General features: G+C 44.5%; 1 protein-coding gene across 2 annotated transcripts in view; it reads left to right on the top strand.

Annotated features, from left to right (window-relative positions):
- Positions 1-19,465: 19,465 nt before the first annotated feature.
- The window catches only part of PRKCE (protein kinase C epsilon), a 1,279,555-nt gene continuing 1,276,452 nt past the window's right edge, over positions 19,466-22,568 (top strand). For both annotated transcript variants that reach the window (XM_086927786.1, XM_086927785.1), the window contains exon 1: positions 19,466-20,584. In XM_086927786.1, the coding sequence (XP_086783912.1) occupies positions 20,237-20,584 (348 nt within the window). In that variant the 5' untranslated portion in view covers positions 19,466-20,236. The remainder of the gene's footprint in view (positions 20,585-22,568) is intronic.

Below are 22,568 nucleotides of genomic sequence, written 5' to 3'. Positions count from 1 at the left end.
CTTTTTTCAGTATCCCGATTGCCATAGAGAGTAGGGATATCTTTGGATTCTCTTTAGGAGGACGTAGTTTCCGCTTTCAGCGCGCTCCTCAAGGCTATTGCGAGAGTCCATCAATCTATAGTCAAGCTTTGAAGACCCAACTTGATCTGTTGGTTTTACCTGATGGTGCAGCCCTTATTCAATATGTTGATGACTTGTTAGTTGCCGCTGATACTGAAGAGATTTGTAGAGAAGCCACTTTGTCATTGTTACGCCACTTGTCTGATTTCCATCACAAAGTTTCTCTCTCCAAGTTGCAATATTGTCAACAAGAAGTAACCTACTTAGGTTACCTCTTATCGAAGGAGGGAAGGAAACTGACCCCAGAACGAATTCAAGCTATTATGAAAATGAGTGTGCCTACGACACAGAGAGAAGTGCACGATAGCCTACCACATGTTTCTGAGGATCCAGGCCACGCTATTGAACCTGGAAGTTGGGTGTTTGTCAAGAATTTTCAGCGGAGCAAGAACGATCAGCCCTGCTGGACAGGACCCTACCAAGTGCTCCTGTCTACACGTTCTGCAGTTCGAGTGCAAGGCAAGAAAAACTGGATCCACGGCGTACACTGTAAGCGAGCACCATTGCTCTTACCATACGATCAGTGGGTCCAGGAGAGACTTCCAGACTCGAAACAGAAACTGTTCCACGATTTTTGCCATTCAGCGATGCTCGTCTGATTGGTACGAACTCTGAGAGACAAAGTGACGATCTTTTACAAGAAGCTGTGCCTCCTTTGAATCGATTGAACACTACTGAGCCTGATTTGTTGTTTAAAGATCAAGAATTGCCTGGAAGAAGCCGCTATAATTTGCGACCGAGAGTCATGGAGAAATAAATAAAGCTTTTATGATTTTTCTGTTTGCAGGTTAACTCTCCACCGAGGATCAACTCATTTTTGTTTTTCGAACCGCCATCCGGGTTCAGCTGTAGGGTCGCGGTGCCTAAGTCTTTGGAGTGCAAGCCTGAGACACTAGGTCGAGGGTTCTGGTTGGCCTAAGGGAGTTGCCCTGGGTTGACAGAGGCATTCCTTAGCATAAAACACCCTACCATCGCGAGCAGCATATTTAGTTAAGGATGGATTTCTTCGAATTGGAGAGACCTGCAAGGACAATGTTTTTTAGAAAGAAGATATGCAAATTGATCTCAAAGAAACGTTTTATAGTACCGTGTTTGTTTTTACTATTGAGTTTAATGATATTCATAATTGGTTATGTGACATTTTCTTTTAAAGTGACGTTTAATCCCACTGTGCAACCTACACCTCCACCTACTATTTCTTCTCATTCTTTTCATCGTTTGCCTGAACATGAGGTAGTTAGACGATTGGAATTTGCCAATAATTCCTTTATTCAACTTTTGCACCAACACCAGTTAGTGATGAACACAACGAACTGTTGGATTTGTGGTCTAATGCCCCATACGACCGATAAGGGTATTCCGTACTTGGTTTTGCCCTTCAGTTTAAATGGTTCGATTTGGGCTTATAGAACGATGTTTATCTATGCCCATAGTGTTTATCCCTTACGTTCACCGAAGGACAATCCGAAGAATAGTGCTGTTGCTAGAGGCATAGTCGACATGGTTAAAGGGACTAATGCCGTTGAAACTATTCCGATAGATGAGAAGCAACCATATAGTGGTTGGGATATTACTGGATATGGAGTTAGTCTGAGTGTTAACCAGCGAGCGAAAAGTTCTCCACCGATTTGGATAGTGCTCCATCAGTGTCGCTATTGTCTGCAAGGTAATGGTAAGAATCCGAGAGCTCAGCTAGGGAAGAGCGTTTGTACTGACACCTACGTATTTACGTCTCAGTCTTCCCCAGCATTCTTAGCTGCTAAGGGTACCTACTTTGTTTGCTACGACAAAGCGTATACATGGTTGCCCCCTGACTTTTCGGGCACATGTTTTGTTTCATTCCTGTTGCCTCCCACTTTTACAAGAAGACACTGCAGGGCAAGAGTTGGGAGATGTCTTTAAGGGTTTTCTACTGTTCTGGGGACCGATGGCTAATAGCAGGAATATTCGCCAGTTGACGAGAGTGGTTGAGTCCACCATAGTCGAAACTGCCGGTGCCCTTAGTAACTTGACTGCTGAGCTCCAGTCGGATAGGCTTATGACACTTCAAAATAGAGTTGCCCTTGATGTCATACTAGCAGATCGAGGTGGAGTATGTAAACTGATTCAATCGAGCTGCTGCGTTTTCAATCCAGACAATGCTCCGTCAGTCTTCCAGGCCATTTCCAAGCTACATAAGATCTCCGATTCTGTCCATTTGGATAAAGGAGATTGGTAGTTGATGGGATGGTTATGGGGATTAATATCCACTTGGGGTTGGAAAATTTTGATGGTCATTGGAATGGTCTAGCTATCCTTTTCATGTTCTGTCTCTGTGTACAGTGTGCTCCTGCTATTTGTGGCCTTTGTGCTACTTTGTGTGCAAGGAGACCTGTACAGAGAGAGGTACTAAGTAATAGGATGATGCTACAGCAACACATCGATGATCTGATGAATATAGATCCAGATTCAGATTGACATGGGTTTGGGTCTGTTGCCTATGTAAGGGCAAAAGGAGGTTCTGTAGTTCCGTGGTTTGAGGGTCCATGGTTCGGTGGTCCGAACCTGTTCAATAAAGGTCGTCGGAAATAGACGATTTTGGTTTCAACAGACCGCAAATCACGAGTGCGGTATGTACGAGTGTTTTCACATTAGTCGATCAATCAGAACACTATGTATTTAGAGATTTCGTTTCAACCTTTGGGTTCCATTTTGTGTACGGCAGCCATTTTGTGTGGTTGCCCTCACATAGGCCGATGACTGCGGCCGAACGAGACTTTGGGACACGTACACCTTAGTTGACTTCTGAATGACCAGGCCGAACTGACTCCTTGCCCGAGGCAGACCTCGTTGAGCCAGTTCCTTGTTAAACAGCTGGTCAGATAAAGATCAAAGAGCAGGACATGCCAGCGTTTACAGTACACTGCACCCACCTTTCTATCTTGCTACCAATCTGTTTCTGCTCCTTCCTTTACGACATAATCACTGATTTGGGTTGAGGGTTTTATGATGGGTTTGTCCGGCCTGACTGAACAGGAATATTGGAATGTGCTTGGTCATTTCTGGCGGGCTGGACAACGGAAACTGGGATTGTCGTCATGCGATATGTTTGAAATGTCACTCTACGATTGGTCAGTTTGTATGAACCCAATGCTAATTTGGAATGTTGCCTGAGGCTTGATTTTTGGCATAAAAGACTATGCTCCGCTCATTGAATGTGTGCAGTCTCTAGCGAACCACCCGTGTTGTGCTTCGTAGACCTCTGTTCCTGGTTGCAGCCAATAAACTTTGGTCTTTGACGTCATCAAGAAGTGTCCCGTGTCTCTGTTTACCAAGGCAGGGGAACTCGAAGGCATCGGGCGTTTTCCCTGACGCCGCTGGGTTCTAAAACCCGGTCCTTCAACTCATGCACCCACTCAGACACTCACAAACCCACTCACATACTCACTCACAGACCCATTTAGACACTCATGCACTTACTCACAGACTGGCTGACACACTGATGGAGGTACTCCCAAACCCACTTAGATACTCACACACCCATTCACAGACCCACTCAGAGACTCATGCACCAACTCACAGATCCACTCAAACACTTTCTGACCCACTCACATACCACTCATAGACCCATTTAGACACTCATGCACTTACTCACAGACCGACTGAAACACTCATGGAGGCATTCACGAACCCACTCACACACTCACTCAGACACTTACACACCCACTCACAGACCTACATGCAGACACACTCACAGACTCACTCACCCACTCACAGACCCACTCAGACACTCACACACCCACTCACACACATTGATACACTCACGTGCTCACTCACACACCCACTGAGATGTTCATGCACTTAGTCACACACTCACTCTAAAAGGTTACAGGTTGCAGTTGGGAAGTAAAATTAAAAAACCTTACAAATTCACTTTAAAAAAACAAAGGTTACATGGGCATTATAGTTAGGAAATAGAATTGTATTAAAACATAGAAATTATCTCAAAAAAACAAAAGTTACAGGAATGTTATAGTTAGGTAATATAATTTAAGAAACCTTGGAAATTCACTTAAAAAACAAAGGTTACGGGGTTGTTATAGTTAGGAAAAAGGATTAAAAAAACCTTAGAAATTCACTGGAAAGCACAAAGGTTACAGGGACATTATGGTTAGTCTCAGATTTCACTCGTACACACACAAAACCAATTTAATTGGTTTTGTGTGTGTCAAATCTGAACATACCAATAACATACCTGAAACCTTTGTTTTTTTCAGTGGATTTCTAAGGTTTTTTTTAATGCTATTTCCTAACTATTACATCTCTGTAGCCTTTGATTTTCTTTTTTGAAAAAAACCAAATATATATATATTTTTTCAGCAGTTATAGTTATCTCAAGTAATTATAATTTATGCCCTGAAGTAACTATTACTCGCCCCTCCACCATGCACAGTCTTCTCATCATTATCAACAATTCATAGAAGATGTTTTGAGTGATGTAATATGTGGGGTCATTAGCAGTGCATGGCAAGGGCATTGTCGTGCCTGTTCGAACGGCAGGTGCGTGGTTGGCGTCTCTCCCGATACTAATGATTGGCAAAATATCAGAGATGTTCATCATGCATGCGCGGAGGTTAGCGCATGAATGTAAATGGTATAAAGCCCTTCCTCGCTTGTTACAGAACGCTTCGCGTTCCTTCCGGTTTCTGTCAGCAGTTCTTCCGGGTCACGGTGGTGGCATTTGCGGGTCTCGTCGGGATCGACTATCGGCGGTTCCAGTTCCCTGTAGATCTTGATCTCATACTTGTTCAGGTATTCCTGCCCTGGAGTCTTGGTGCAGTTATACGTTCTTTGTGTCTGGCTATAGCGGTTGGCTTTTTGTCCCGAGTGTTCTTTGCTAGGACTCATTTGTTTCTAGTGTCTGGCCCTTTTTAGGGTTTCTAACAAAGCAGGATTGTTTCTAGTGATGAACGAATAGTTCCTTTTTGTTTGTTTTCATGGGCTCATTGTGTATAGAAAACCCACGATTCCTTATACGTTCTTGAATACCCTCACACAGGTAATAGAAGGCTGTAGATATATATATATATATATAGATATATATATATATATATATATATATATATATATATATATATATATATATATGGAGTGACATGGTTATAGTGGTGTAATAAAGTTGAGTCATTTACATGTTGTGTTGTAGGGAGTACACAGCATCATCGCCCTCTCTTCTCTCTTGTGGAGTTAACAGGAGAACAGTTTACATCATTAAGTGATACCTCATTCAGGTAACCATAGGTCCCTCTAGCTCTAATAATCCTTACAAACAATAGTCACTAGGGTGAAGTATTACCTTATCTTACAGGGTGTCCCCAGCATTCTTTCCCTTTATACCTCTATTCTGTGGAGTGAACAGGACAGTGGTGATATCCAAACACATACTTACATCCAGCATACGAACAGGTAGTCCCATACATCATTCTTCTTCATAAATTCAGTTGCCCTATAAGGACTGGTATTAACCTCTATTCTTTGTCTTCTAGGAGAAGGTTAACAGAAGCCTCCCTGGCCCCTGAGAAGACTATCTTATCTACTGTGTACAAAGACCTTGTGTTTCCCCGCCTTTCCTTGTTTTGTTTCCCTGCTTTCCCCACACGGGCATCACTTCTCGTTACCAGTATACATATCTTGGGACGGAGTGAACCGGTGAGGGGGAGTTGAGGACTGGGCTTCAAATTCATGGTGTTTCCGAGGCAACCACCTTTACCAGCTTGACAGGCATGCGTTATAGTCACCTTAGGGCACGAGTTACAGTTACTTGACATAATTATAACTGCTGAATATCTAAGGTTTTTTGTGTGTAACTATAATGTCCGTGTAACCTTTGCTTTTTCAGTGAATATCTTTTTTCCTAGCTGTAACGTCCCTTTAACCTTGGTGTGTGATGGTTGTGTGAGTGGTATGTGGGTGTGTAAGTGGGTGTGTGGTGGGTGTGTGAGTAGCGCATATGTGACTGGCTGTGTGAGAATGTGAATGGGCATGTGAGTGGCCATACAGGTCTGTGAGTGGGTGTGTGAGTGTTTGTGTGGGTGTACACATGATTTTGTGAGTGAGTGTGTGAGCGCTTGTGTGAGTCTATGAGTGGCTGTGTGAGTGGGTCTCTGAGTCTCTGAGTGGATTTATCAATGACTGTATTGAGGTTCCGTGAATTCTGAACCTGTTTTATAAATGTCATGGTTTCATTACGAATTTGATAGTAGCGACCCGTAACTAGTGAGTGCGGCAAGTACGAGTGATTTCGTCATGTTAGACCGATGGATTCACTATGTATTTGGGGATTTCGTTCCGAACCATGGGTTCCATTTTGTGCATTGCAGCCATTTTGTGGTTGCCCTCACATAGGCCGATGACTGCGGCCGAACAAGTCTTTAGTACACGTACACGTTAGCTGACTTCTGGATGACCCGAGTGAACTGACCCTGTTGCCTGAAGCTGACCTTGCTAAGCTAGATCCTTGCCCGGTAGCTGATCAAGATTGAGGATCAGAGCACAGGACATTGTAAAGTTTATTACAGACACACACACCCCTTATCCTGCTTCTTATCTGTTTCTGTTTCTTCCTTTATGGCCTCTTTATGATATGGGTTGTGGTCTTTTTATTATGGGTTTGTCCGGCTTGTGCAAGAAGGAATGTTGGGCTTTCCAGTATAATTAATGGTGGGCCGGACAACTGAAAAGTGGGTTTGTCGTCATGCGAAACCTTTTGTGATGTTACCTATGATTGGACAAATTGTAAATAGTGGGTGTTTATCCAGAATGTGATTTTTGGCATAAAAGAGGATGACTTGCCTTACGAATTTGAGCAGTCTTCTACGAATATACCTGTGTTGTACTTTGTTGACTTCTGTTTCTGGCTGCAGCCAATAAACTCGATCTTTGACACCACCAAGAAGTATCCTGTGTCTCTGTATTCTAAGACAGGTGAACCCGAAGACTTTGGGCGTGCCCCTGGCGCCGCTGGGTTCTAAAACCCGGTTCTTCAGTATGGGTGTGTGAGTGTCTGTATGGATGTATGACTGGGTGTGTGAGAGACTGTATGGGTATGTGAGGGGTTTTCTTGTTCTCTGAGTGGCTGTGTACGTGGCTGTATGGATTTGTGAGTGGCTGTGTGATTGTGTAAGTGGGTGTGTGAGTGTGTGATAGGTGGGTGTATGAGTTGATGTGAAAGTGGCTGTGTGTGTCTCGGAGTGGTGTGTGAGTGGCTGAATGGGTGTGTGAATAGGTGTGTCAGTGCTGTTTCTCTATGTATGTGTGAGTGGGTGTGTAAGTGGCTGTATGGGTGTGTGTACATGGCTTGTGAGTGGGTGTGTGAGTTTCTGTGTGGGTCTGTGAGTAGATGTGTGAGTTACTGTATGGATGTGTGAGTGGGTGTATGGATGTGAGCGTAAGTGTGTGAGTGGGTGTGTGGGAGGTGTGAGGGTGTGTGTCTGTGAGTGGGTGTATTTTTTTAAGTCTGCACTGGGTCCACAGATGCTTCATGGTTTCACATGTGAGCTCCACTGTGGATCCGCGGATCCTTGTGCACCCCAAAAAAAGTTTTGCCCAATTTCTTGCCCATGAGGCGCCCCTCACAGTTCCCTCCATCAATTTCATGGGGTCAGGGTACCTCTACCCTGACTCCTTCTATCAATTTTAACTTTTAATTTTCCCACTGGACTGAGCCCAGATACACAAAATGGCAGCCACTTTCCTTTCAGGTTGCAGCTACCCTGTCACGAAATTGCTATTGGCACGTGGATCTTTGGATCTCCCGTAAATTATTTTCTTTAATAACTCCAAAACCACTGAACAGATTTACACCAAATTACAAAAAGCACCTTTTCTAGACAAAGATCTAGCATTCTACCAAAGTTGAGCTCATTTCGTTCAGTGCTTTTGGGCTGTAGTCGTGTCTAAATTCTCTGTAGGACTATACATAGGGAAAAAAGCGTTTTGAGGCCCCCTTTTTTTCTTGATCACCCTGAAATTTTCCAGATAGCAGCTGAAGCGAGTGGCAAACTAATTTGGAAACTTTCGTGAAGATTTTTTAAACGGCGCCAACGTTTTTAGCAAAATAAGAAATGCTCTATCTATGGAAACTATGTCCTAATTATAACCACCTTTATCAGTGATGTCATTTAAGATGTTATTAGTGATATCATCAGAGATGTCACTGACCATGTCATGAGTGATGTAATATGTGAGGTCATAAGCAGTGCTTTGTGGGGCGCAAATTATAGTAAGCTCACTAACTATAATGGGGGAACTTCTCTGCTTTTGTATGAGTAAAATGTTAGTCTAACTATAACATCTCTGTAACCTTTGGTTTTTTCAGTGAAAAACAAAATATATGTATATTGGGAGTAGGGTATGCTGTGTGTGGTGGACACACTGCTCCCCCCATTAACAGGGAGTGGAGATGAGCCCATCACAGCTGAGGGGAACATGATGGTGCTACCTCTCCTCCACTTCTCAGCGGGCCTGGAGGTTGGGATCCCGGGCCTCCTACATGTTCCTTGGAGGGTGCAAGCCTCTTGTGCATAAGCCAGCCAGGGGTTGGGTTCCCTGGATCTCAAGAGCTCTGGGGAGAGGGTCCCACACATGCCCCCTGCCAGGGTTCATTAAATATTAATGATCCTTTTGTTGACCCCTGGACCTCTCTGGGTGTTTTGGAAAACTTTGCATGAGAGTTCCACTTTCTCTGGGTTTCGGCTGGTGGAGTCAAAAGCCAAATCATTTTATCCTGCATATCTCAGGTCCAGGTGGCCTAATTTTTGCAATCTTGGGCTCACTTTGCTTCTGGTATCAAGCACTAGCGACAGCGAACCTTTTCCACAGGGCTCCTGGCCTCTAAGTTGGCACACTTTACAGGGAGGGTTCCCCTGGCTGTCTGTGCCAGCCTTTCTCCATTTTCTTGTACTCTGATGCTTCTCTCCTCCTGTGTGGGCACAAAGTCCAGTTCTTCCCCAGCTGGTCATTAGGGGATTTAAGGGGATCATCTTTCCTGTTCCTGGAGAGACTCAATGGTCCTGGGGTCAACTGAAGGCAGGGTCCTTTGTCATTTTGTGCATCAGAGGGATTGTCCTTCCAGTTTTCCATTGTGCTCCCACCTCCCACTTCCAGTGTCCAACTTCACCAAAAAGCACTCTCTCTCCCTTGTGCAAGAGTTTTTAAATAGATTTGGAAGGTTCTACAAGTGAGGCACCCCTGTCCAATCCCAATCCTTCTGCACAGCTTGCTGGGACAGTTCCAGATGGTGCCATCCAGAAGAAACTGGTCACATCTCCTCTAAGGACCACATCTCATACCATCGCTGACATCACTGCCAGGGCCATTGCCACCAATACGTCAAAGAGGAGCCCCTCCAGCATTAGCTCCAGTTGTCTAAGCTCCTTTGTTTAGTGGGCTTGGGCTGCCCCAACCCTGGTACAGTGTGACAGGTAATTAACAGATGCAAATGTTCTTCCCCATCCTTTTCTCCTCAGGAGCTTGGGGAAGCACTATTAATTCCTTTTGTATGCAAAGGCCTTTGTTTCCTCTGGTGGAGATCAGAGTTATTAACTTGGACCAGCAGGCTAATAAAAAGCCTGGGGTATGGTCCTTAGCTGAGACAGAGAAATATGAAAATTCTTGAAGACTCATAAGCTGTACATATATCTGGTTGGGGCTTGCATAATCAATCTTGGCACACACATTTCACCCAATTTTGATATTTTGCTGGATTGTGTGGACCAAAGCGAAGTGAAACCACACTCTAGGGTAGATTTCTCCCATGTGCATCATAAAGTGTCACTGCATACAACATAGTTAATCATACTGACTTTACCTATGAGTGCTCACTAATAATTTATGCCCTCGCTCACTTACCTTTTCCACCTAACATCGCGGTCAACATCTCCTGAGGGCTGCAGTTTGGCGGCCCTCTTTGATCTTGATCGGGGTCCTTCTCTGCTTTTTTTCTGCTCTGAATCCCTTGTCTGAAACTACCTGCAAAATATAAAGGACAAGACCATTTAAAGTATCACAGATCTACAAAGGCTTTAACACGCTTTGCGACCAGACATTTTTATACTATGAGTCATATCCCTATACTTATCCGATGTGTTCTTCTGGCTATTGGAGATCCATTTCTTTTCCTTGTACTTGTATTCTGGTGATATAAGAGAAGAACAAGGTATTGTTTTAGTACAGTTTCTGCTTTATTAAGAAACATATACCTAAGAGGACAAAAAGGCACTACAGCTTTTTTATGTTAGTTTTTGTTTCGTTGCTAGAGAGAAAATACAAGGAGTCATTGGATACACTGTTCCAGGAATTGGAATTACTAAATTTTTGGGCCTTACTTTATCGCTGATTCCAGAAAACTTTTAGGTATGTTTACACTTTCCTGATTTTCTGTATAACACTATCAGTATCAAACATATAAAATTATGGACGGAGTGCTGAAACCTTTCAGACAATCACCTCCAGTCACAGATCTGGGTTTAATGCATCATCGTTCTTCTGCTCACTAAGCCACCCCAGTTTGGACCCAGCCATATGCAAATCAGTCTTGACTCGGCTCCTCATAGGAACAGACCAACCTGAACTGTCAAGCGTCCTGGGACCGCTTTTTGGGGTAACACCCCTCATCAGTCAGGCTAGCTTGAACCCAGTGGCAAAGTGAGCAAGGGACGTACATGTGGGCACACCGTCTGGGCATACCTGGGCCACTTACGGTGACTAACAGTGACTGGCGGTGAGTGTCTGTAAAGTTTCAGCACTCCGTCCAAACATGCTTGTGTTTACTTTGATCTCCTTAAGTTGGCTGGGTATGCCAAAACGTAGGTCCCTTGCTCACTTTGCCACTGGATTCAAGCTAACCTGGCTGATGAGGGGTGTTACGCCAAAACTGGTCCCAATTATGCTTGTTTCCGTTCCAGGGAAGACCTGGCTTGGAAGTTCAGGCTGGATAGTTCCTTTGAGGAACAGGGTCAAGACTGAATTTCATATGGCTGGGTTCGTACTGGGGTGGTTAAGTGAGACAAAGAACGATGATGGATTCAACCCAAATCTGTGACTGGGGTTAAGTGTCTGAAAAGTTTCAGCACTCTGTCCATGATCTCCTTGTGTTCACTAATAATTTATGGCTTACCCCAGGTCGATATCTTACTCTGCAGAGGCCCGCTGTGCTAGGCTACCTGTGTGAAGTTAACAGGCTGCACAAAACCATAGTCTCACACCCACAGCCATCATGCATGTGCACAAGCCTGTGTACACATGTTCACATGTAATCAGCCAAGTGTCCCTTACCCTAGTTGCATAGCAGCAGCCTTATTTTAAAAGATGGACATTGGCGGTAAACATGTGCAGTCCATTTACCATGTGATTACCGTGGGTGGCACACAAGTAATAAGACTCACACACCAAAACTGAGAGATCTAAAAAAAAAAAAATCTGAGCCTACTAAAAGGATGGAACCCATTTTGCAACAGTCATCTTTGTTTTTTCTCAAGATTCAGCCGATCATTCATCTCATGTCAAGCAAGTCCTGCAGCATCTGAGAGAAACCAAATTGCTAGCCATACTTGAAAAAAATGCCTGCTTGGGAAAGACTCTGTAAAATATTTGGGCTATGTTCTTTCCTCTAAAGGAATAGCCATGGACAATTGAAAGGTTCAAGCCATACTGGATTGGCTCAACCCCTACTTCGGTAAAAGAAACACAGAGCGTTTGGGTCTAGCAAATTACTTTTGGAAATTCATTAAGAAGTTGAGTAACTTTGTCACTCTGGTCACTGATGTGCTCAAAAAGAACAAGAGCTTTCAGTGGAGTAGCAGAAGGAAAGGCGTAAGAAAGAGTCCATTAGAGCTTCCACATTACCCAAACATTTTAATCTCCATAACCTAGAAAAATGTTCCCTTCATTTTCACATAAGGAATGTAAATAGTCAGATTTTTTATTTCGTCGTAACAATCACAAAGACTTATCCTTCAATTATTCCATAATTCACTCATCACTGGACAGAGAGGTCAAAGAGTCCCTGAAGATCTAATCAGCAGAAAGTTCTGATGGCTTTCTTTTCACCACAATGTCACAAGATGCATCAACTGTTGTGAAGTCTATGCTCAAAAGAAATCTGAAACACAAAAAAAACCAGGAATTTTATTGACACAGAAAAGTCCTTCCAACCTGTGGGAAATTATCTCTACACACTTTATAGAAGATTTGCCTCCATTTGAAAGTTGTACCATTATTATGGGTATCGTGGATTCATATAGTAAAATGTCTTACAGTTCTGCTCTTCCAAAATGACCAACTGCGCACAAATGGTTGAGATTTTTTTACTCTGACATATTTCGAATCCACGGATGCCTACAGGATAGCCTTCGAAAAACATTTCTGATCGTGAGCCTCAATTTACTCAAAATTTGGAAAATCTCTATGTTAATAACTTGAAATCTAAAAGGTGCTTACTTCTGACTTCCAACCTCTAGCTAATGGATAAACTATAAGGTTAAGTGGAACTCTTGAAGAGTTCTTGAGGTATTACATTTCTGCTACCCAAGACAAATGGAAATCTCTTTTACCTGAAGCAGAATTTTCCTCCAATAACTCAGTTCATATGTCCAATGGCTTCACTCCCTTCTTTCCCTTAACAGGTTTTCCAGATTCCTTGGAAACAGTTGATTTAGTACTTGCAGTTCATAATTAATTAGAACGGTTAAAAAGGGTTCACGAGAAATTAATTAAAAATGTGCAGATTGCTATATCTAAACAGAGATTATCAACCAATCAGTATAGGCGACCAGCTCCTAATTACAAAATAGGTTACAGAGTTTGACATTCCTCTATCAATTTACCTTGCTCTATCTGTAGGTCCACGTTTTCTCCTAGGTTTTATGGCACTTTTGGGGTTTCTAAGGTCATAAATCTTGTCACTGTATGACTCAAGCATCAACTTTCTTGTAGGGTTGTAGCCATTAACGCTTAACTCTTTGATTTTAATCGAAAAGAACCACATCCTGGACCTTTCCCGATTGGGCTTCAGAAGCAGCCACATAACCGAGGCCCCTGTCTTTGCTTCTACAGATGACATCCGCACCCTCCTTGACTGATGCAAAACTGCTGTCCTCATCCTCCTGAACCTTTTGGCTGCCTTTGACATAATCATCCACCACGCCCTCTGTGAAGACTCCACTACGTCCGCATCCGCAACCAAGCCCTAGAATGGATCTGCTCTTTTCTCACTTGCCGAAAACAGAGACTCAGATTTCCATCTTTCAGCTCAGAACCTACAGAGATCAGCTGTGGAATATGTCGGGGATCCTCTCCGAGCACCACCCTCCTCAATATCTACATGCCCCGCTTGCAACCATCGTCAGCAGCCACAGACTCAACATTGCCTCCTACGCCGACGACACCCAGCTGATTCTCTCCCTCACAGGCAAGCCCACAGCCGCCAAGAGCAACTTCCACAACGAGATGAAGACAGTTGCCACCTGGATGAAGGGCAGCTGTCTCAAGCTTAACTCAGACAAGACCAAAGTCCTAACCCTCGGCTCCACCCCCTCTGCCTGGGATGACTCCTGGGAGGCTGCAGCTCCCAGACCCCCCCCCCACACACACCTAGGGACCATGCATGAAAACTCAGCATCATCCTGGACTCCTCGCCCTCAATGTACCCCCAAATCAACGCTGTCTCGCCCTCCTGCTTCTACACTATCCACCTGCTACTACAAGTGGATCCCCACGAGTCGAAGAAAATTATTACCCATGCGCTCGTCAGCAGCAGACTCAACTACGGCACCACACTCTAGTCCAGCACCATCCAGAAACTCCAAAAGAAACTGCAGAACATCCAGAACTCCTTTTTTCCAGACTCATCCTGAACATCCCATGCCACAACCACATCACCAGCCACCTGAGAGACCTTCACTGGCTACCGCTCAACAAAAGAATTACCTTCAAGTTCCTCACGTATGCCTACAAAGCCATACACAACGTTGAACCTGAATACCTCAACCACCGCCTTTCCTTCTACGCTCACACCAAACATCTCTGCTCCACCAAATTGGCCCTGGCCACCATCCTATGGATCCACAAGACCACGGCTGGAGGAAGATCCTTCTCCTACCTGGCTGCGAAGACCTGGAACTCCTTGCCTCTGCACCTCAGGCAATCACCACCGCTTCCGCAATTCAGGAAGGACCTCAACACCTGGCTTTTCGACTGAACCACAGATCCGCCCCCTCCCCCCACCCAGCGCCTTGAGACCCTCATGGGTGAGTAGTCGCACTTTATAAGAAACCTGATTAATTGAGAGTTCATTCTTACTTAATTTTTCTCATTTGAATCCTTATGTCTGTCATAGAGGTCCACAAGTTAGAAAGAGACCAGCTCACATAATAGCTAATGAACAACCTGAGACTCAAAAGACATGTGATTCTCCTCCTTCTTCAGTTCCTGCTCGTTTTGATCTTGCTTTCAGTTTCACCTTGCCACTTGCCACTGACAGATGGGCGGTTTTTCTAGTCTCACGTTTTTTTCCCTTCCTGCTGCAATTATTTCTAGAGCAATACTAGATTTCCAGTTACAATCTAGCATTGTTTCTGAATTTAGAACAGATATGTGTATTAACCTAAATACCACGAATTTATTCCATAAAGCAGATTTTGTGTGATGCGATAATACTACATGTCCGGACTCATTTTGGAGGTAGTAGGCCCTTCCTACACATGGAGAAAACCCTCTGATCGTCACTCAGAAGGCCTGCTTTTGACCCTGTCTGTCTTCCTTTTGGCCAGCTGTTTGCATTTTATAACTCGTAGTATAGAGGAAGACAAGAACATTTAGGTGAGATGGGAATAAAGGAGGAAAATGGGAACAAAAGAGAAACAGTATGTGGCATTGGGGAGAGGTGTGGCGCAGCGGCCAGGGCAGCTGACTCCGGAGCACAGTGCTCAGGGTTTGATGCACCATGTGGCTCTGGACAATAGCTCACTTAATCTACACGAGGGCCTCCAGTGGGGGTCGTATTTGACGGAAGTCCATAGTCATACAGTTAAATGTTTCTTTTCTGTATTTCTACATAGAATGCCAATGCAATGTTTCATTCAGTACAGAATACTTTAAGGTCCTCAGAAGAGTGAAGAAGGGAGATGAGGATTAGGGGCTTGGCTAAGGAATGGGTAATAATGATTGGGAGACAGGTGGAGATAGTTTGATTTCTGACATCTTGTATAGCAACCACACGTCTCATTTAGACATTTTTGTGTGCTTTCACACCTTGGGCAAATTGACGACTGTGAGCAAAGATGTGGGTAGAGAATAAAAGGGGCTGTGCGCGTGGAGATAACATTCACAGCAATTTAAATAACACACTGCTGTACTAGTCGGGGCTCCAAGCTCTGATACATTGTCTTCGGAAGGCATGCAGAGGCGTACATGTAAGGGTGAAGAGGGTGTGCTGAGTGAGTCCTATATGTAGAGAACTGGATGATGTGAGTATGACCAGAAATGTGGGGATTCCTGTTTTTTTTTTACCTTGAGTGACAACCTAAAGGGAGCACTTTTGTCAATGCAGAACCACCACTTTTGACTCTTTCTGAAAATACTTGCAGAAATTCTAACTTTCCCAAAATATTCTAGGACTGGTGTTAGAATAGTAATTAAGCCTGGAGGACTACTTCCCCCAAATATTCTCGGACTAGAGTTAAAATAGTAAATTTGCCATCTTCGTGTCCACCGTGACCACTACTGCGTTGAAGGCGCAACTCAGGTCAAGTTAAAAGAGTGATTTAAAAGAAGTGTTATAAGAAGCACTGGCCCAGAGGCATGAGCCAGAGGCAAGAGACAAGGCCGGCAGTTCATGAAGGAAGCTAGAAGTAGATGGGTCTGAAAGGTTAACAGGTGAGAGCAAGAGGCGCTATGTTGTAGGGTCAGAGACCTTCACCGAGTGTATCACGTGAGCAGAAGGTGGAGCTAAGAGGTTAGTGGGAGGATTTCACCTCGTCACATACCAAGATAGTGCTCAGGTGACAGTTTCCTAGCATGTGAATCCTACAGCATAGTCAAAATGGTGTGTTTTGGAATAGCGCTGTCTGGATTCGTGATAGATTGGAATTCCCCAATTGTACGTTGTTAATAGAGAAATTCTAGCATCTGAGTTGAGATTTGTTGAAGTTTAGGATTGAGATCTGGATCTTTGAGCCACTGTTAGGTCTAGGGTGTCAGGCCTGCAGATTTCCATTGTGGAATGTCCATGTGGGTGATATGTGAGATGAAGAGGCCTTCAGGCAGAAGAGGCGAGAGCAGGGAGCTGGGGATGGAATCGAATGGTCAAACGATGCATAAAGCAAGAAGGTGGTGTCTGTGAAAACGTGAAATGGAAGAAAGGGGTTGTTTGCTTCTTGTGTTGTGTGTATACCTGCCATGCATTTTTTTGGCTTTCCAGATTGCTTTGAGACCCTGAGAAAAGAAGTGGCGTTTGAATATGTATGGGGAAAAAACAGCCTTATAAATAAACTGAATTCAACATGGAGAAAGGCCTCCGACTTGCTTAACCTGAAAGGGAGTGCAATGTGGGTGACAATATACAATTTATGACAAACCTTTTATACCACCTTTAGTCTGCTTGGTATACAGAGAGCCCTGGGTAAGTTAGTGCGTTATCACCTGGTTAATGCCCCCATGTGGTGATAACATTTCCCCCAGGTTTACCTGTCTTTATTGTTCCTGTGCCAAATATAAGGAATAACTTGGGGTAATTTCACCACACATTATTCTGCCTTTGATTGCAGGTTCTTTCCCCTTCTTGTTCCTAACTATTCATGAAGATGCTGCATCTGTAGTCTGAGGGCTCCTTCTCAGTACTGTTTCAATTCTGATCCGTTTAAATTGGGATCCCAAGTTGAGCATCAGTTACTTATGCCCATTTCCAGCTTGCCAAGAAAAAGTTAGTGAACTGTGAATGGAGACAAATTATGTGGAAACAGATGGACTCTGATTACACGTTATGCCTCATTCCGAGGAGAAAAACTCATAATAATGAGGTTAGACAACACTACATAATTTTGCCACACCTGCTGTATCAGTAATGTGGGATGCTGTATTATTGTATCATTTTGCACAGGAACTCAAAATGAGTCAGGGCGTGCAGCATTATCGCTTCAAACAAAATCTGTGTTATGGTCAAAATATGTGGTCATTAGAATAAGTGGTAATTAGGTTAATGCACATATCTGCTCTAAATGCAGAACCCTCTATAGGGGCTAATCTAACTTTGGCGCTAGAAGTAGTGGTGTGGGGGGCAGAAGGGGTTACTGCTCCCCCAGATAAACTTGATAGAGTTTGCATGAAGAATTAACAAAATACAAGCTATTATTTATGAGACTTGTTGCATTTACTATACGAACAATTACAAAATGTCACTTGTCATGCAACAGTTTGACAAAGAGATGTCAATTTTCATAACAGAGATCTGTGTTTACTGTTCCTTTCTCTGGTTAAAGATGTAGGTTATTTTGCAATTTTAAATAGTAACACTTGCTGAGGTGTAGGCGAAGACAATTTGTGTAGTGTTTCTGAGGTTTTCGAGTACATGTAAATTAAATCATGTTATTACTCAGGTCAAATACAAATAGAACATTTATGTTGACAGTATAGAAAGTAAACACGACATTTAAACCGATGGCCAGCACAGCCACTCAGAAAATGGTCCAGCACCACCGTCCTCTACAAGATCATTCTAGTACACTAAGCTCCCATTGAGCTCCAGGGAAGCCACAGCACTGGACAGGACACTGTCACTGTCCACAAATATTGCTCTGTTTTTTAGTATTTGATATACTTGAACTTGAAGTTAGTTCAGTAAAAGTTTTCTATAATCTCAGTTTCTTCTACACAGTTCCAAGAACAGGCAGCACAACTGCAAATCGTTTTTATTTCATTTTTAGATTTTCATCCACCCAAGTACGGGCACACACGAGTGCCGACACGTTTCGGCCAGAGCCTTCAACTGGACATAGTTTTACTTTGTCTCTAGAATGCTCTTAAAGGGGAACAATCCCCTCCCCTCAACCCTTTTAAAACCAAATTTCAGACGAGAGATACAATGTTGCAAGATATGTATAACACTATGGAGTCCATTATTGCTTACACATAGCATGGAATCAGTTCAATATCATTTTGTTCTTCGGGAACTCAATGCACATTGTTGGCATTCTTCATACTATGTCCAAGACATGTTAAGGACAATACTTCTCTTTGCAGGACTATTCTTTCTTTGTTCCTTCTAAAGTACATATCACTTTTCTGGTCTTTACTCTCACATTGTATTCAGCCAGGTATATCAACATTTTATCTTTTATTCTGTGTGGTCAAATTCATCCGTGTGCACCATTCCTGCACTTGATTGACCTTTCCTTTTTTTACATTTTTATATATTGGGAACTCGACTCGAAGGTATTGGACATTAGCACCAGTTACATTGCACAAGTACACATTCATTTTTTGGTAGGCTCAGGGAGATTAAGTGATTTTCCCAGAATTACAGGATGTTTAGGCGGCGAGACTTGAACCTGGTTCACCAGCTCCAAAGTCGGTAGCTCTGGTCGTTAAGCCACATCCTCTCCCCAGCTACTGCGGAAGGGACCATATAGCCCTCCGATCCTGTAAATTCCTCCAAAGTGACCTACGCTTTTTCAGTGCGAGTTTTTATCAAAGTGCAACATAGAACATGCATCAATGCATCAGCACAATGCAAGGTACCAAAATATGGGGTGGGGGAGGGGAGGGTGGGGGGGGGGCGGGGGGTTCTACAGGTATAGAGTACTTTTTACTTTCCGTCTTCAATTACTTTTTAATTCTCATGGTGCACTAGTCAATAATGATTTTCCTCTCTTACCATCTACTCTAGAGACATTTATTATTCCAAGAGTTCTATGTCTGTGTGGTGTGTCTATGATAATATATTTCCGTTGGATTGCGAGGGCCCAGACAACATTACCACAAACAAGGATGTATGAACTGTAACAAAATGGGATGGGGGGATATTTTTGTTTCACTAAACGTTGTAACCATTGCATCTCGGTTTCTTGCTTGTGAAATTTACAATGTAACATCCGGTTATTTCGCAAATCAATCCCACTTAAAAACACTCTTTACAAAAAAACATCTTGGACTGTGCCTAGCGTGAGCTCCATGCAGCTATGTTCTTCCGATAATAAACTTGCAACGATACACACCCTCCGAAGCCTCCAACAAGAAAAGCCCACACGGAGAAAACGCGGTTCTGAGATCTGTTGCTCATGTCTGTTCGTGAAGGGGCGGAGCCCGCTTTACCGAAGACAGCCGAGGAGCAGGGGATAACACACACATTCCATGGGATACCAAATATTACACAACCCCGGTAAGACGAGAAAGAGAGGCATACATAGATGCACACACTGGGTGTCGCAAGAGCAAAGGCTACACAACCAAAGGTGCACCAGAAGGAAAATCCAGCTCCCTCTGCGCCCTCCACGTCCCCTCCTTTCCACTGGGTGGATTTTTTTTTCACGTATCGCCATCGCTGGTGGTGAGAGGTGCGGCAGCAGCAGTTGAGAGGCAGCAGGCAGCAGGATCCGTCCCCTCTGCTGCAGCATTCACAGGACCGGGTTTGTTTTCTTTTATTTTGGGTGAGCCGGGAGGGGAGGGTTCTTGCCCGCTCTGCTGCGGGTGAGCCCGCACAGCTGAGGGAGGGTGCAGCCCTCCTGTCGCCCCTGCCTCGCGCGCATCAGCCTGTCTGCGCATCCCACCCTGGGCTGTGGAGTGTGATCCGCTGCTGGCGCGTGCTGGGACCAGCCTGCATCCCTGGGAGAGCCAGCAGCACCCTCCATTGGAAGCTGTCAGCCACTCATCTGCCTTCTCGTGGGTTCTGCTTTTTGGATTGTCCTTTGGGTCTTCTCGCTTCTTCTGGTGCTTGAAGGTGTCACAAACAAACGGGAAAATACCACCTTTGCAGACGGAGCTGGTGCCTTTGCAGAAGGAGCTGGTGCTGCATCGTTGTCTGGCCCCGGCTCGTGGAGCCAGTGGTGGAGCCTGAGGGAGCGCCCCCCTCGCCCACCCCTCCACCATGGTGGTTTTCAATGGGCTGCTGAAGATCCGGATCGGGGAGGCGGTGGACCTCAAGCCTACTCCTTGGTCGCTGCGGCACGCGGTGGGTCCCCGGCCGCAGACCTTCCTTCTGGACCCCTACATTGCCCTGAATGTGGATGACTCCCGCATTGGGCAGACGGCCACCCGACAGAAGACCAACAGTCCGGCCTGGCATGATGAGTTTGTCACCGATGTCTGCAATGGGCGCAAGATCGAGCTGGCCGTCTTCCATGATTCTCCGATTGGCTACGATGACTTTGTGGCCAACTGCACCATCCAGTTTGAGGACCTCCTGCAGAATGGCAGTCGACATTTTGAGGACTGGGTAAGGAAAGAAACCTCAACACTGGATATATCAAGGGGGGGTGAGCTAGATTGGGGGTTTTGGATTGACATTGTTGGAACACAATGAAAGTCCTTTGTGTTTGTCTTTAAGGCATGGCTAGACCAATAATCCCTAGTGCAGATCCATCAATGCCTTTGTTGAAGGCCCATTACTGCCTGGAAGACAGGTCCACTATTTATTTAGAGTTCCAGTAAAGTCCCAAAGATTCAATATTGCAGTTCAAGTACAAGGGTCCAATGCTATCTAAGAGGTGTACCCAGTAATGTCTAGGAGATCAGTAAACTGGCCTTGTCTCTGAAGTACCATTGCATCTGATCTTGTTATACAATTGAATGTTTTAAGGCTTTTGTGCTAATGTATACTTTGCTAAGCCAATGGGCGCATCCAGATCTACGGGCAGCTTTTTGAGCTGAGCCTTGGTGTTTGTGTTCTGCTGACAGTTAAGAGGTGTGTAGGTTAGTGTCTCGGAGCTGACAATTACTTCTCTCCATTGAAGATTGCTCAAAGTCTAAGTTTTGAGGATCTTCCAAACAAAATGAGACTTTTTACAGCAAAGGTAAATGTTGAGTTGAGTGTCATTCTTTCTAAACGTGTATTTCTGGTGTTAACTCTGAGGTGGGACTGTCTGTATATGTTAACTCTAGAGATTCCTCATGTTGATTGGAGGTATGTGGTTGAAGGTGGTTTGTATCCCCGTGTATGAGTTCAGGAGCTAGGCACCTCCATCATTGTGCAAAGAATGACGGTGAGTTGAGCCTCCTTGATGTGTAAGCGGAGGTTTTGGGAGCAGCTCCTCCATGGGAATTCTCAACTCCTTTTGTGGGAGTGGGGGTGATGTGAACTCTCTCTTTGTGAGATCAGGGATGCACCTATGTGGGTGAATTTTGCAGGTGACCGATTAGAAATGCACTACTTGGGTACTTTGGGACCCTTCTGTGTGCGAGTGCAGGTGTCATGAGAATCCCCCATGCATGTGTATATTTTCTGGTACCGTGCTGTGTGAAGATGGTGCTGTGCGCTTCATTTTGAGCCACACAGCATTTTTCTGTGTGATAGATGAAGTGGTCTGAAAATCTGGTAGCATGTGAATAGAACGAGGTAGTCTTAAAATCCAGTTGCATGTGGGCACCTGTAGGTCCTCTGAACTTCCAGCTGTGTGGGATAATAAGTCGTATTGGCATCATCTTTGTCTTAAGTGGAACAAAGAGCCCTGAACATCAAGCTGTTGGTGAGAGGAATGAGGAGGTCTGAACATCCAGCTGTGTCTGAGTGGATCGAGGCCTGAACATCCAGCTGTGTTTGTATGAAACTAGATGGTCTGAACATCCTTTTGTGTGAGTATAGAATGAGCTGTGGCCTGAGTATTCAACTGTGTATTAGTGGAACAGGTTAGTCTGACCATCCAGCTGTGTGTGTGAGTGGAGCAGGGTGGTCTGAACATCCAGCTGTGTGAGTAAAATCACATGATCTGAGCATCCAGTTATGGCCAGTGGACTGAGTGCTGAGCACACAGCTGTGTGTCAGTGGAATGAGTAGGACTTTGCATGCAGGTGCGTGTGTAATGGGGTTGAAACATCATTCATGTGTGTGTCAGGAGAATGAGGTGGCCTGTGCATCAGCTGTAAGTGAGAGTGAAACCGTGTGGCCTGAACAGCTAGCTTTGATTGAAATGAGGTAGGCTGACTAACCAAATGTGTGTCTTTGATTGTGCTGTGTGTGTGTCCACACCTGTGTTTTTGTGTGAGAAATGAGGTGCTCTCACCATCCAACTGTGTGCGTCAAACAAGGTATGTTCTGACCATCCAGCTGTGTGAGTAGAATGCAGTAGCCTGAATACCCAGCTGTATGTGCGTAGGATGTGGTGGCAGGAACATCCAGATGTAGCTTTGTGAGTGGGATGGGGAAGGCTGGACATCCAGCTGTGTGTCGGAAGAGGTGGTGTGAACATCCAGCTATGCGGAAA

Source organism: Lissotriton vulgaris, chromosome 6 (genome assembly GCF_964263255.1).
Source record: "Lissotriton vulgaris chromosome 6, aLisVul1.2, whole genome shotgun sequence".
Taxonomy (NCBI): domain Eukaryota; kingdom Metazoa; phylum Chordata; class Amphibia; order Caudata; family Salamandridae; genus Lissotriton; species Lissotriton vulgaris.
Note: the sequence above shows the minus strand (reverse complement) of the source record. Positions and strands in the feature narration are given on the sequence as shown.